At 38.7% G+C, this 15,717-nt stretch overlaps 2 protein-coding genes across 2 annotated transcripts in view; one reads left to right on the forward strand and one right to left on the reverse strand.

Moving 5' to 3' along the window:
* LOC105392640 (ryanodine receptor) overlaps positions 1-390 on the forward strand; it is a 170,963-nt gene extending 170,573 nt beyond the window's left edge. The window contains exon 121 of the mRNA XM_048632203.1: positions 231-390. Coding sequence (XP_048488160.1) covers positions 231-334 — 104 coding nt within the window. The 3' untranslated portion in view covers positions 335-390. The remainder of the gene's footprint in view (positions 1-230) is intronic.
* Positions 391-1,701: 1,311 nt separating this feature from the next.
* LOC125488478 (Golgi pH regulator-like) lies at positions 1,702-14,150 on the reverse strand. The gene is made up of 11 exons (XM_048632205.1): positions 14,099-14,150; positions 7,550-7,679; positions 6,823-6,986; positions 6,247-6,353; positions 5,835-5,938; positions 5,386-5,507; positions 4,574-4,806; positions 4,051-4,169; positions 3,494-3,556; positions 2,973-3,158; positions 1,702-2,452 (listed from the first exon to the last, which is right to left on the reverse strand). The coding sequence occupies exons 2-11, from the start codon at positions 7,589-7,591 to the stop codon at positions 2,192-2,194; spliced, it is 1,401 nt and encodes a 466-aa protein (XP_048488162.1). The 5' UTR covers positions 7,592-7,679; positions 14,099-14,150; the 3' UTR covers positions 1,702-2,191.
* Positions 14,151-15,717: the final 1,567 nt, after the last annotated feature.

Genomic DNA, 15,717 nt, shown 5'->3' on the forward strand with positions numbered 1-15,717 from the left:
ATTTTTGTTATCATTTCTAAAGCCGAACGTCCACTGCCGGCTAAACTAAGTTGTTCGCTTAGTTGAGCCAGTTGTCATACATAGTGCATAGTTTGCGGTGAATGCACATGTACTTATGAAAAATGGTTCTACTATGCGAACTAACTTAGTTTAGCCAGCAGTGGACGTTAGGCTTAATGCTTTGCCTTGATAAGTATTAATACTCACATAATTTTATCATTTCCTTCCAGGTCAAGAGACGTACGTGTGGAACATGTACACGCAGCGTTGCTGGGACTTCTTCCCCGTCGGAGACTGTTTCAGGAAGCAGTATGAGGACGCCATGGGAGAGTAGAGTTAGGGCCACTGGTACCAAACGCTAAGGCCTGGTTTCACCTTAGTCTGTTAGATAATTAATACTCCTGTTACATTTTAATGTCATCAAAATAAAATTACCTTATTTAATTCTTGACAGATGTGACAAAAGTCAACAACTAATCCCTTGTTATGATCAATCAGAGTATTGTGAAAGTATGGTGAGTGTGGTGGCTTAGCGTTTGGAGAAATTCCTCCTTAGTTTGGAGTGATAACACTTTGAAAATGATAGGGATTGAAGAATTGTTGGTCGGATTTTCGAGTGTTAGGTTAAGTATGTAAGTTGTTGGGGAATGGTTATGGATCAAAAACTATTGCAATAAAAGAGATAAACTTAGTTAAAGAGCATACTATAGGAAAGTAAATGTTGATGTGGCAACAATAGTTAATAAAGTAAGGTTCAAGGAATCTCAATAAAATCATTTAGAAAACAGTATTGTTTACTGAATATAAAAGACCGATCTAACTTGCCATAATCGTAAGAAATAAATACTGCTTATAGGTGTTCTCTGCATTTTTAGCAACAATGAATGAAACAAAAGTAACTTCATATCCATTCTTCAAGTGACAGAGGGAAAAATATCAAAAAACTATCATGAAATTTATAGATTTTTTGAATATTTCTAACGTTCTAAGATGTTTAGAAACACCAATAAAAATTATGTGGCTTAATTTGTAGTTGACGAAAAATGGACCTTATTGCCTTCGCATTGAGTGTCAATTACGATGAAAATTAAATTTTCAAGCCTTAAAATTTTGCCGATAAATAGAAAGTAGAACTTAGAAAATATTGGCCAAAATATAAAATAAGGTCTATTTTTTGTTGCATAGATTTCGCTTCTAATATTTATCTAGTCCAAAGAAATACTTTTTTCTTATTTACCTATTAGTAAAGAGTTAACTAATAAGTAAAAACAATATTTTAAGGGGGCCTTTCCAGTAACTTTTTCTATTAAATCTTTTTCGATTTAGAGTTTATTGTAAGATAATATAATGATTGTTATTTAAAATATTTCATTCAGATCAATAAGTTATTTACTTTTTAACAATAAATAAAATGCCAAATATATAAACGTTATACTTTTATTTTGATTGTGCATTCTCACCTATTTACATAGCAACTTAATCAAATTATACAATATCAGTCTTTCAAAGACCAGGACACCCTACCAAGAACACTCAGATTCTAATAGTGAATACCTAACAAATATGAATTATTTGCAGTGCATTTCTACGTGGAAAAGTAGTTTCTAGTCGCTACTCAATGCTAGAATGTCGATGTACAGTTAACAAAAAATATCATATATAATATAATATTATGCAAGTCACCGTACCGTATCGGGTCATGAAACATGTGATTATTGAATTTTAAAAACAAAATGTTAGCACCGTTTTTGCTGACTGTACTTTGAAAATTATAAACTATCGCTTTGTTAACACTGAGTGTCCTTAATCGGGTACTAGAAATTAACATCATTCTTAACGATTCAATAAATAAGGCTTAATTTCACATCAAATTATGATTGAAATAAGGATTGCTTTAATTTTTATTCTTAGGTGGATTGAAATGAGTTTTCTAACCGTAGGTACTTAAATATCATAATGGTGTCAGATACCCATTATCCTTTTTAAACTCCACAGAAAGTAGCGATTCTGAAGTTTAGCAATGACAAAATATATGTGTTCGATATTCGACTTTATGATTCAATCTTATTTTCCAAATGTTAATTTAGACAGTTACTAAAATTAAAATGTATGCCTTCAGAATCGTTACCAATCCCAATAAATCAACACCCAACATCGCAAACATACAAACTAAATTAACCTTAAAACAAAACTAGCTGACAGCAGGTTGCTTATGAGCTAAATATAATGTAAATATACTGGTTAAGGCACTAACTAAGAATATGACATCGAACCATCGATGGTAGAAATTAAACTGTAAATCTCCTAATACTTGGGTGATGATGATTCGGTATTCTGACGGCATATTCATTCTCATAAGAAGCACTGAGGAACAGAAGTACATTCCCATTATTTGGGCTAGTATTAGGACGATTATGTTCGAAGATTTCGATGATGATATTTTGTAGAAAAACTGTGGAAGAAATTGTGTTTATTAGTTAATAGTTGAAATTAAAAGGCAGGATATTTCATTAGGTACATTACAGGAGTGCTTTTAAAAATATGTTAGTGGAGTATATTTAGCAAATATTTTCCAGAAATACTTCCAACAATAAATATTTATAAACAAGCCAAATTCTGAAGGATGGAACATTTTATCAGACGGAAAGTACTGATAATTAAGTGTTTATTTATTTTGCTTAGCCATGGAGGTTATAAAATTGCTTTAGTTTGTATTTATCAATTCTTTAGACAAAAGCACTACATATACAGGGTGTTGCAAAAAGGGTATACTAAGCCGTGAATCATGTGATCACGTGAGCAACTAAGTTTCTATGGAAAATGAATATTTTTGTTTTCATGAATTTTGAAATTTTGGTTTCAGTTTTGGGCTTAGATATAACATGCTGCACATGCTGGTTTTGGCTTAGTATACCCTTTTTGCAACACCCTGTAGATATACAATAAATGTAGGTATCAAATATAAATCTTACCTTAGTCAACGTAAGCAACAGTCCCCGTATACTAGTCAACACTATACAGCCAACTAGAATGAAGGAGATATGTTGAGACCAGAATGTAACATCAATGTTCCAGCCAAGCCAGTGGACTACGATCTCTATGCCTCTAGTCACAGGGTCCTTTTTGCCGACGCGGTCGAATACTATGTTTATTGTTGACTGAAAGAGAATGGGTAATAATTAATATTATGATTCTGTTTGATTAGTACTATCAGTTTCTTAAGTAGCTCTATACATTAGTACCTTGTCTCAACTTACACACCGTTTAAGTTAGAATTAACTAACGACGGTTTTTTAGTTTTAAAAGGTACAAAAGTGTACAATAAGTAGCTACTTATGTAGCTGACAGTACAGTGTAAGGATGGCGGTAGTATTTTTCATATTACTTTAAATATACCTATTGCAGTTATTTTGAGACATCCCTGTTACAGTTAAATCTACATTTGAATTGTATAGAGATACAGTATCAAAGTAACAATGGATTGAACACTTACGATAAAAATCTTCCAAATGCAGTAAAGCGAGAAGAAATACCCCAAGAAGTTGAAGTAACGACCCTGGAAATAAGTTATGAGCATTACTTACTATACTTGCACATACACAGACTTAGGCTAAGAATAATCATCACACCAAATTCCAATAACTGCGATATCGCAGATTTTTTTATATATGTTATTTGTGATCCTGGACATACCTAGTATAATTCCAATTTTGCAGCCCTTTTAAATTACGGTGTGACGGCACATCTTTGATCTTTTAAAAAAATCTAAAATTTCCATAGCGACAAGGCTCTGACAAGAAAGTTCTCTATGGCTTCTTTAAGCTAGACAAAAATTCCCATATTTTGTGGTAAAATACAGTTTATTAGGTCTTAAAGTTTCAAGCTACAACCTCCGCAATATTCGGTATTTTGATCTGACTAATCCTTTCACCACGGTGACAAACGCTAGTCCTTAGCTTATGTTTATGTCACCGACATGTCGATATTACCTATATGTTTATGTCTGGTGGAGGTGGTTTGGAGGTGAGGTTAGTATGTATATCTCCATACCTGGAAGGTGGTACTCCACTGGATCTTCTCCCGCATGGTCCGGGCGTCGTGAGCCTCCAGGAACAGGTGCCGGCTCAGCTCCTCAACGCTGGAGACCTCCTGCTTCAGCTGGTTTATGTCTGGTGGAGGTGGTTTGGAGGTTAATGTCCATAGGTATAAGGTATAAGGGTATTGGAAAAAGTGGTATAGAAAGCCGGCCTGGGGGTAATTCTGAAAAACTTTTGTTCAACGATTCTTTTGTAAAACAAAAGTTGTTCGGAATTGCCCTTCCCACACCCAACCACTTTAAACCTTCTAAAAAAAATAACATCCTGTATTGCATATATGGTGCAAGTTTATGTAAGTACTAAGGGCATCTTTCTGATAATATGCTTATAAAAATATATGCTATAAGTAGGTACCTTCGGATTCAATTCCAAACGTTATCTATATTTATTTTAGACCTCAAATATTTATTTTGGATAAGCAAGTTGCATGATCTAATACTACACAAAAAATTATAAGATAATAGAATAGAACTTACTTTCAGACCCATGGCCTAGCGGATTATAAGCATAACTGCCAACACTGGACCAAATATTGGTCCAAAACCCGCCTCGACTCTTCAAGTTGGACTGGTCCAAACCCCCATACTGCTGTCTCGCTCCCACACTGTTCGCTTCGGCTAGTGCTATCCTTTTCTTCTTCACCAATATCATGTCCATGGTTTGTAGTAGCTTCTTCTCTATTGACAGGACATCTGCTTCGGTCACTGGCCTATGATATAAGAAGGAGATTATGATATATTATGATTCAGATACAGTAAAGCTACAAGACAAAAAATTACTTTTTAAAAAAGAACTTGGAAATTCGCGAAGATATGTACCGTGTGTGAAAAGGGTGTACCTTTATCTACCTTAGATTTGTAATTTAGCGGGCTAGTGGGCATCCTATAATAATATGGGTTCGAGATCGACGTCGATAAACTCGTTCCTTGCGCGTTCCACCAATCACAACGCCGCCGTATTTATGGCGAATCGCGATATATTGACGCTTATCTATACGTGCATAACGAACCCGTGTAGCGGCCGCAGGTCGCCATTATCCAGACATTGTGAAACAGACTCTAACTTTGTCAGTTCTTGTTCTCTACTCGATAATGCTATACCTATCTAAACCCTGGGCAGCCAGAGACCAACCGCTAATCTGACTAACCTTTCACCACGGTAACAAACGCTTATCCTAGCCCAAAGTGTTTGTCACCAACATGCTAAGGAGAAGATTATTTCTTTCTTACATAACTCCAACAGTTATCGGTTTTTCGACACACATAGCCGGCTAAAATAAGTGGTTTACCTTATAAATATGGCCATGGAAGTGTACGGATAGTTGACGGCACCGAAGCCCGATAGCAGCGCCATGACAGTCACTCCCAGCACGCCTATACGAGAGACGCCCTGCTCTATGGAGAATATACCCTGGAATGAGAGGAAAGGATATTAAATTCAATTTTTGCGAAGTTAAATATTATACTTAATCCTACTAATATTATAAACAGGTAAAGGGCTAAACCTAATTTTTATGAAAGTTGCCATTTGTAAAATCTCTACAGAAACTTTTTGAGGCTGGCCACATTATCAGGAGAAGAAACTCCACAGTAATAGAAAATCCAGCAGTGGACAATTACTATTATTTAGAGGTAATTTTATCAGTGGTCTCGTTAACTGGTAAATGTACTGTTACGTACATTTTGGTTGAATATGCATTGGACTAAACTTTGAAACTGCGGTTTTTTATTAACTCACCTGTTTTGGACTCAATATCGGGAAGGGGTCACCAATTTTCCAGAAGAAGTACAAATAAATGAACCAGACAAACATTGTCAGGGGCCTGATTGTGTTTTTGGAAACTGAAAATAAAAATAATCATTCTTTAGGGTCACTCTTTAAGTTACCATCCATCTACAAAACAAAGTCATGTAAACAGAAATTGCCAACAAAATCGGTCATCAACCTTTAGATAGACTGTCCATTCCTGTTTCATTTTAAACATACTGTATTGAACTTTAAGTAAATTTAGTAAGTAAATAACAAACAATGTCAGAAAGTCACCTCACAAAACAAAGCAAAATCACCTCTTTTTCATGACTATAGATGGAATGTAAGTGACATCATCATCATAATCATTAATGTTGAAATAAATAAAAAACTTACTTACCAAATGTTATATTACTGATACTGAAGTATGCAATATAGAATGGTATCAGAACTATCAGCATGAACAGTAGCAGATACAAGCCCAGGTTCCAGTGGAAATATCTGGAACTGAAAAGAAAAATAAAATGTAAATTTCATAGCTTTGGAGTATTGGAATAGTTATGGAAGCAACTCCAACATCTGTCTTGGAAACATCTGTTCTTTAAAATTGTACTGGCTAATGCACTGTTGAAGAAAAACAAACCATGAGTTAAATCTAATGGAAAACTGGTCTTGAGAATTTACTGAATCACAGTTTTAATCATTTCAAACTTAGCTGTTCCACAAGAGTCTGCAATGATTTTAAAGGATTTATCATAGTAATTTAATAAAATCCTAATTTAACCTAAGAGGGGTCAGATTCTTTTGTAGACCAATAATAAAAACAAGGTTGCCTGGCAGAGATTACTTTTAATCATAAGACCGCCTTTTGTACCCTAATTAAGTTGCAATTTGTTAATTTTATAATTCTTTGTTTATGTACAAATAAAGTGTATTCTATATCTATGTATAAAACTAGAAAAAAGAGTAACTGCACCTTGAGTCCAAATAGCCGATGATCTCAAAGATGATCAGCTCGAACATGGTGCAGCTGAGCGCGAAGGTGACGGAGAAGATCAGCTGCACGAGCAGGTGGTGCACCTCGTAGTCGCGGAACAGCTGCTTCACGAAGAATATCCAGCCGCCCACGAAGAACACTATCTGGGAACCGGAGCTTAAACGTAAGGATAAACTGATCCCACATACGCAACATATTAATGGTAGAAAGAAAAAAATAACTAAGCAAATTATTTTATCGACATTGAGTTATGTATATACCTAGCTGAATGCGGAAAAATTTACTGATACTTTAAGCAATAGAGCTCAGTTGAAAAAAAAATGCTTAATTCATTTTTGCCTTTCCCCTGCTGATATGATATTCATTAAGTATTACATCTCAAATGCGAAACACTGTCCTATGAACACAGTTCATAGAGTATTGAGAAACTGCATCTGACACAAGATTATACTGGTATGTGGGGTTCATCCTGAGAGACATATCAACTGTACTTTACATTACATCCAGTGGCTCATTTGCAGTCAGGGACTACAAACTAATCTGACTGGCCAATCTTTTCACTAAGGAGACTCTAAGAAGATTTTGACGACTAATTATTAGGTATGTTTTTAAAGATATAAGAAAGCCGTTTTTCTTAGCAGACTGAACTGGTTAATTATAAAATGGTAAAAGTAAACATAACCTATAAAAGTACTTATTGTTTTACCTGTGATATCAAAATAATAAGAGTATCTTCTAGGAACGTCATCTTGGTTATTTCTTATGAATTATTGAACATAATTATCTATTCTATTCCAATAATCATGGGATAACAACAGGGAAACAATAATCACGAATCAATCAATCTTTGTTTGTGGCTGTATGCCGTGTGTGACTAACACAGCAAATTCGGCCAAAAACGATTGTGGTAAGGTACACACTATGTTAATTGCTGTTTTGACGGTGGGGATTTAAAAATATTTACAAGGTTAACACCTGAAACAAACTGACGAACACAATTTATACAGGGACATCACAAACAGAGGGTTAGTAGGTGTATTATAGTGAACACAAACAAATTTATAGTTTAATATTGTTAGTTTTGAAGAATTTATACAGGATGTTAGCGATTGGGGTATGTACAAGTGTTAGTAGGTAATTGATATTTACAGGTCTTGGGATAGAGGGAGGGAGGAAATCATAGAGGGAGGTTTGAAGATTAGGACACTCAAAGAAAAGGTGGTCGACAGATCCTTCGCTGGTGCCGCAGTCACAAACCGAACTATCACGCACCCGAATCCTAGCCAGGTGCACAGGCGTGCACGCATGACCAAGACGGAGTCTGCAGATTGTCGAGGTGGAGGTTTTATCTAGGAGTCTTGCTCTAAAAAACCATGGCCTTTTGGGAATATGTGGTTGGATTAAGGAGTAATACTTACCTTTAATGTTCCTGGAAGCTTCCCAGGACTCCTTCCAGGAATTATCAAGCCTCGGTCCTGCGAGCGAGGCAAGGTCGTGGGCAAAATTATGGTAATGAGTATCCAGGCCCAAGCTAACGGCATCCTTAGCGAAGGAATCTGCACACTCATTACCAATGATGCCACTGTGGCCAGGTATCCAGGCAATAGCCACCTCAATACCCTGAGTCTTGCAACGGAAGAGAGTTTGTCTAATTTGAAGAATGATAGGGAATTTAGATTTAGATTTAAAAGGGAATGAAATAATTGAATGTAAGCAGCTAGAAGAGTCTGATAGAATAATAGTTTTGTTGAGTTTGTGAGACTCAGTGTACTGAAGTGCCTCCAGAATAGCGGTAGCCTCGCCCGTGAAGACCGAGGATTCAGGGGGGAGTTTAAAATTAAGAGTAATTTTGTACTTAGGAAGCCAGACAGCTAGACCGACATTGCTCTTATCTGAAAATTTGGAGGCATCTGTGAAGACTGGAAGCCAACCAGGCCAATCTGTCTGGAGCTTATGAGTCAATGTTTTCTCGGCCCTCGGGGCGTTTTTCACAATGCCCATGTCCATAACAACATTGGGCTGAAAAACCAGGGCATCATAAGGGACACTAAACAGAGGGTTCATTTTAAATTTAATTGAAGGATGAGGAAGGTTGGAAGCAAAAATGAATGATTTGAGAAGGAAGGAAAGGCCATGGGTTTCTTGAGCAAGACATAACCGCTTAAGGGTATCGAGCTTGGACAATAGCGGGTGAGACTCTGATTGCCAGATCCTGAGGAAAAACCTGTCACACAAGTACTGTCTCCGCAGCGAGAGAGGGGGGTCGACACACTCAACCTGAAGGGCATTGGTGGGGGTAGATTTCATTGCACCGGACACTATTCGAAGACACTTGTACTGAACCTTATCAATTTTTTCTAATGCAGCCTTATTACAGGGGTCCAGGATAAATGAGGCATAGTCAAAGTGACTTCGAACAATGGCGTTGTACAGTAGCTTCTGAGAGTATGGATGTGCGCCCCACCAGACACCTGACAGTGACCTGAGGACGTTGACACCCCTCTCGCACTTCTGAGCCACGTAGTTCATGTGATGGCTACCCGACAGCCTGGAATCCAGAATCACACCCAAAAATTTAACTTTATTTGACACAGTGATTGAATGCTCTCCGATAACAACATCCAGATCTGGGATGTTTCTTTTTCTAGTGAAAATCACTGCTGTGCATTTAGTGGGAGAAAGAGATAACCCATGTCTATCCAGCCAATCCGTGAGGTACCTAAGAGCCAGGTTCAGCTGGACATTTGTCTCCGCTAACGAAGGAGAAGCATAATAGAGGGCCAAGTCGTCAGCGTACTGTAGAATGTCGCAAAAGCAGTCAACGGATTTATCTAGATCGTGAGTGTACAGACTGTAAAGGAGGGGGCTTAAGACCGATCCCTGGGGGAGGCCTTTCCAAACAAATTTTGGGGAGTCAAGGGAAGTGGTAGGGGATTTTATGAAGATGGATCTCTCCATGAATAGGCTGCAAACCAGACGGGTAAGCTTCACTGGAATGCTCAGCTGGCGCATTTTCTGCCTGAGCACAGGAAGAAGTACATTATCATAGGCAGACGCTATGTCAAGGAAGACACCCACAAGATATTCTTTCCTCTTAAATGCGATGTGAATATCTGTTGTAAGTATTGCAAGGCTGTCTAGAGTGCTCATCCCTTTCCTAAACCCAAACTGAGTTTTGGCTAGGATTCCTCTATTCTCAATTAGCCATTCGAGCCTGCATTTAATTAAGTGCTCTAAGATTTTCGCCAAAGCAGAGGAGAGGGCGATCGGACGTCGGGAGTTAGGATCACGGGGGTCTTTTCCGGCCTTCAATATGGGAACAACTATTTGCTTACTCCATGAGCATGGAGTAACTCCGTACTCAAGGAAGTAGTTTATCAGCTCCAAGTAGGCCTGCTTGACCTTGAGGCTTGATTTTGAAAGGAAAGAGTATGGGATGCCATCAATACCTGGAGATGAATCAGTTAAACCGGATAAAGCAGATTGGAGTTCATCCATAGAAAATGGAGAATCCAATCTGTCTGAAGATGGTAAGAGAGCTGGTGGGGGGCGGAGAGCACTGGAGTGTGGGACATATGGAGGAGCCAGTTTATCGCTGAACCCTTCTAGCCATAGAGAGGGGTCATTGCTCAAAATATCTTCGACGTTAAGGGAACCGCGATATCGGCGAATGTATCTCCACACCAGAGAAGGAGGGGACCTAGGCGAAAGGTTTTCACAAAATCTGATCCAGCCCTGTTTCTTTTTCTTCTTAAGGAGCCGTTTGGTGCGTGCAGCTATCCTTTTGTAGTTTATAAAATTTTCCATGCTCATATTAGCAATATAAACATCCTCTGCATTTTTGCGCTCGTCAACAGCCAAGGAGCAGTCGGAGTCCCACCAAGGAGGTGAGACTCTTTGGCCTTTTCGCGATTTTCTATTTTTGTCAGAGGATGTTAGAGCTTTTTCAAAAAGGTCGTAGTTGTATAAAAAGTTGTCACTAGTACAGGGTTGGATCAGACTGAGCTTATCTTCAACCGAGGTGATGAAGTTAGACCACTCATTCCTGCCTATCACGTACCTTGGGAAGGCACATGTATCAGCAAGAATGGTGGATCTGGTAGGGAGCGTAATAGAAATGGGAAAATGATCACTCCCAAAGGTATTTGGGAGGACCCTCCAGAATATTGATGTTGAAAGAAGAGGAGACGAGAAAGTGAGATCGACAGCACTTTTTGGGTTCTGACGGGGTAGGACTCGACGGGTAGGAGAGCCGTCATTTAAAATACAAACATCTAAGGTATCAAGCATGTCTAAGAGGGCGATTGCAAAAGCGTCAGTGTGGTAAGAACCCCATGAGGTATGGTGGGCATTAAAGTCCCCCATGATCAGAAGAGGTTGCGGGAGAGAAGAAATTATATTATAAAAAGATGGGAGGTGAGAAGGGTGGGGATCAGGGAAATACACGGACACGAAAGTAATGTCTAAAGCCCTAAGGGCCACAACATTAAATTCCTGTCCGTGGGGAGGGGTAGGGATCAGTGGCGGCTGCACCTCAAGTGCGCCTGTGCAACGCACTACCATTTAAAAACCTTCTAAATATGTACCTTCCTTCTTCCTATACCATACTAGGTACGTGTAAAAAGAAACTTCACAAAAAATACCAATATAACAACCGTAATACCTACCCTAAACAGAAATTACATAAATCTGATTATCGTTACGAGTTAAATTAAATGAGCTGGCCTATTTTGATATCTACTGCGAAAGAATTAGATGTTATTTTTGCTTGAACAAAAACGGCCTCGTGCGCTCGGATTGTCGCACGGAGCGAGCTCCTACATGTAGTATGAAACAGGATGGAAATCGCCCGGCGCGTGAGACGGAAGATGCTCAGTACAAACTGTATGCAGTTCTAGGATAAATTCGTGCGCCGCACGCGACCGGAAATTGCCGAAATAATACGAATGACGCCACGGGACTCGGGATCGGGAGGCGCGGGCGGTGGCCTTGACCGGTGGCGTGACCTACGAACGATGCACTTGTCATGTCATTGTCAATTTCATTTCACCTTTCGCGCGCGAATACGTAATTAATTTGCTAATTACTTATTAACTAAGAAAGTAGTAAAGATTTCGTGAGTGTGTATGTGTGTGTGTGAGTGAAAATGAGTGCAAAATACAATATTGACTTCATAAAAAGCAATAGAACATTGCAAAATAGACTGGACATTAAATCTGCTGGGCCGCCTCGGCCTTTAGTGCAAAACAAAAAAATGAAACTTACCTACCTGAATTTTCAAAAGTGAAATGGTCAATAAAAAGAAATGGTTATGTGGATGTGAGAGATTAAATCCTTTATTTTGCTTTCCGTGTGTTGTTTTCGTTTCGGCGGAGAAGCTATTTCGCGTCAATAAATAAGGTAAAATATACTTATATTTTTTTTACTTCTAATTGTAATACTTAATCTATTTTTCTCCAAAAAATTACTTAACCCATAAAGTGCACCACCGGGTATCTGAGGCACCAGCCGCCACTGGTAGGGATAGAGGAGAAGGTAAGGGTACGCTTCACAAGTAAAGCGCACCCAGCAAACCCGTCATCCCTGTCATCCCGCAGACACGAGTAGCCCGGAACTCGGAAACGAGAACCCGGCGCCAGCCATGACTCCGAGATGGCAACAATGACGGGCTTGATGTCATCTATTAAGTTGAGTACTTCATGTTTTTTACTTTTAAGGCTCTGAGCATTCCACTGAAGGACCCGGGTCGGGTTCAGAGCCATTCTGGCTGAAGGAGGAGAGTTCTCTAATCTTAAGTGCAACGTGGGGCGGTATTGTGTCGCTGAATTTAGACAGCAGACTGACAACTAATGAAAGTAAGTTATCCAATAAGTTGTCATTGGGAGTAATCACATTCAGGGCACTTCCATTAGGAAGTGAGGAAGATGGTGATGAGATAATGGCCTGATGGGCAAGTCTGTCATAGCCAGGAGAAAGTGGAGACCTAGGCCTGCGTTGAGTGGTCACAGTCTTTTTGTAGGATTTATTAGGAGATGGGCCATTAGGTTGTGTAGATGCTACTTCAGCAAATGATTTTTTGCTCTTAGGAAGTCGAGCATCAGCTTCAGCGAACGAAATGCTGTCCTGAGACATAATGACTTTTATGGATTTTTGTCTAGCTTGTTCTGGACAGTTCTTATCCGTGGAAGCATGGCTTCCTGAGCAGTAAATGCAAGTGGGAGGGTCTGCATCGCATGTCTCACCCAAGTGTGGTTGGGCACACTTGAAGCAGCAAGGCTTTGATCGGCAATTAGCCTTCACATGGCCAAACCTGCAGCAAGCGTGGCACTGGATGGTTGGGTAGGTGTATCTGTCAACTTCTACAGCAGCACGGAAAGAGTAAATTTTTTCTGGGAGGTATTGTCCCCTGAAAGTGATTACTACGCTTTGAGTAGGGACATATGAAACGTTTCCATTGTTGATCACTTTGCGACTAAATCTGCGTGCTTTAAGAACAATACCGCATCCATGGGGGAGGTCCAAAGAACCCACAAACTCATCCATGGAGAGATCCACTGGGACTCTCCTAGCAACACCCATACGGGTGATGTGGTAAGTTGGGATAACTGCCTTAAACTTGTTTGGGGACAGAGCTGGGTGGTTGATAAATTCGTTGGCCGCTCCCGCAGACTTAAATTCCACAGTAACACGGTTACGACCTGTCATTTTGACACCACCTCTGGTGATGTCAGTCACTTTGTGGTTGTACAAAAATTGTCCAAACTTAATAGCCCTCAGCGGGGTCCCAGAAGCTGGACTTCCTGAAGAGCTATCCTGAGAAACGTGGACGATAAATGGTCCAGGGTCACTGTCATCGTACACCTTAGTGGCGTCGAGACTCGGGTGCGTATAAATGGTCTGTATGCTAGCAGACGCGAGATCGGGGTTTAGGATTACTCTCTTACCTTGTTGAGAAGGTTGTATATCATCCCTAGGGCGCTTTCGCGTCTCCTGGGGAGTATCCGTCAGCATTATATCCGGCGAAAGATCTGGCGGGTCGGGATCTGGAGGACGATCTGAATGGTACTCCATTTCAGAAAGGGAAAGAGGGTTTACTGACAATCACAACACTCACCAGTTACCACCACCACAATAACAACAAATAACAGGTATTAACTATGTAAATTGGCACAGAAAAAGGTCCGAAATCGCGATGATTGTTAGGAACACGTGGGTACCCCAGTCACGCACGAAACCGAATCCCAATAATCACGAAAATAGCAGTTTTGTTTTTGTCAACTGATGCGTCTGTCATCTGTCCAGTGTCAACTGTCAAAGTGTTGGAGTCAACACCAAGTCAGTCAACAAAGCAAATACCGCCAATGTCGAGTTATAAGTTAAAAAGTTACAAAATGTAACTTTTTGGACGTTAGGTTTCTAACTGGTTTCTTAAGCGACTTATTAACCGAAAACGCTATAATTTTTACTGAGAAAATATGAAATAAACTCAATAAAATCCTTAGATTCAACACAAACGTTTTAGAAATCCGATAAGTCACTACTAGTCGTCAACATATAAGAGGCCCGTTTGTAAATAGTTATTTATTAACAATGCTCTAAGTTGACAGTAATTTTATACACAGACAGAATAAATGGACAGAAAAGTGATAACAGAACCAGGGGTAAGGCACAAAGTTCACCATCAGTCCAATGCCTCACTATGACCTTATCGTTAGAGAAGTAGGTAGGTACCTACAATACTTACCTAGATTATGACTCAAGATCAAAGACATTGTAACTCAAGGGTGTTAACTAGCGAAACCTAGTTTTTTCTATGTAATAAATCCCTTCGCACCCACAGAACAAAGATGTTTCTCTAATCACAACACTGTCACTGTCAAACAGTCAAGAATCATCTGGCTACATATGACATTTTACAAAAGTCAATAAATCGCTGTGAATCGCTGCTGAATTTACTTGGCAAGGTGTTCGTTATTCGTTTGGCCTTTTCAGTATTTTATTCAACAAATAACTTTGAAATCTCCTATTTCATTACATAAACTCATGTTAATTGTGTCCTAGTGATAGAGAAGTGGTTCTGTTTTAACGAAAGAAGAAAATCAGAACGTAAGTTTATTTATGTTTCCACAATAACAAATAAATATAGGTTATTAGCAAGACCCCTTTTAAATCATCACACTTTCAGTAAATTTTACTTTGAATGCCATCCCATATCCGTATAGATTCTTTGAACGATTTTACTATGAGTCTTATAAACTTGTTCTTATTTTCCTGTTATGTAAGTCTACATACACTATTACAAAACATCAGATATTTAATTATAAACTGCACTACTAACTACTTACCATGTTTATATAAATAGTAATCATATAATAATTGAGTGCAGTAGAATAGTAGGTCTAGAGAGATACCTATGAGTATGCTATTACTTACTTTTTAATTCCAAAATCTATCTTTACTTTTTTAGATAAGTAGGTAGATACTTTTAAAATAAATTCAGCAAAGAAATAACTTCTTACATATAATAGTGCTCACAAGCTACTCATATGCCCATTGAATTTATACTTATTAAGTTGCAGGTTTTATCAAGTTGTAGATGAGGCACCAAACTTAATAAGTAAGATTTTTTGTGTATGATGTGCTTTTGTGTTTTTCAATTAATTTGACTCTTAATATGAAAAAGCATAGATAACTATATCTTTTGGTGACCATACCAATGTAATGTACAGTTCATAAGATACATATTCAGCTAGCAACGGCTAACTACGGGCCATAAAAATATCTTATCTGTTAATTTCTACATGCATATCTCGAGATTGTACTTTGACCGGTTCTGAACCTGTGACCTTTGCAGTGACTGTCTGTAGGTAGAAG

Source organism: Plutella xylostella, chromosome 31 (assembly GCF_932276165.1).
Source record: "Plutella xylostella chromosome 31, ilPluXylo3.1, whole genome shotgun sequence".
NCBI classification, from domain to species: Eukaryota; Metazoa; Arthropoda; class Insecta; order Lepidoptera; family Plutellidae; genus Plutella; species Plutella xylostella.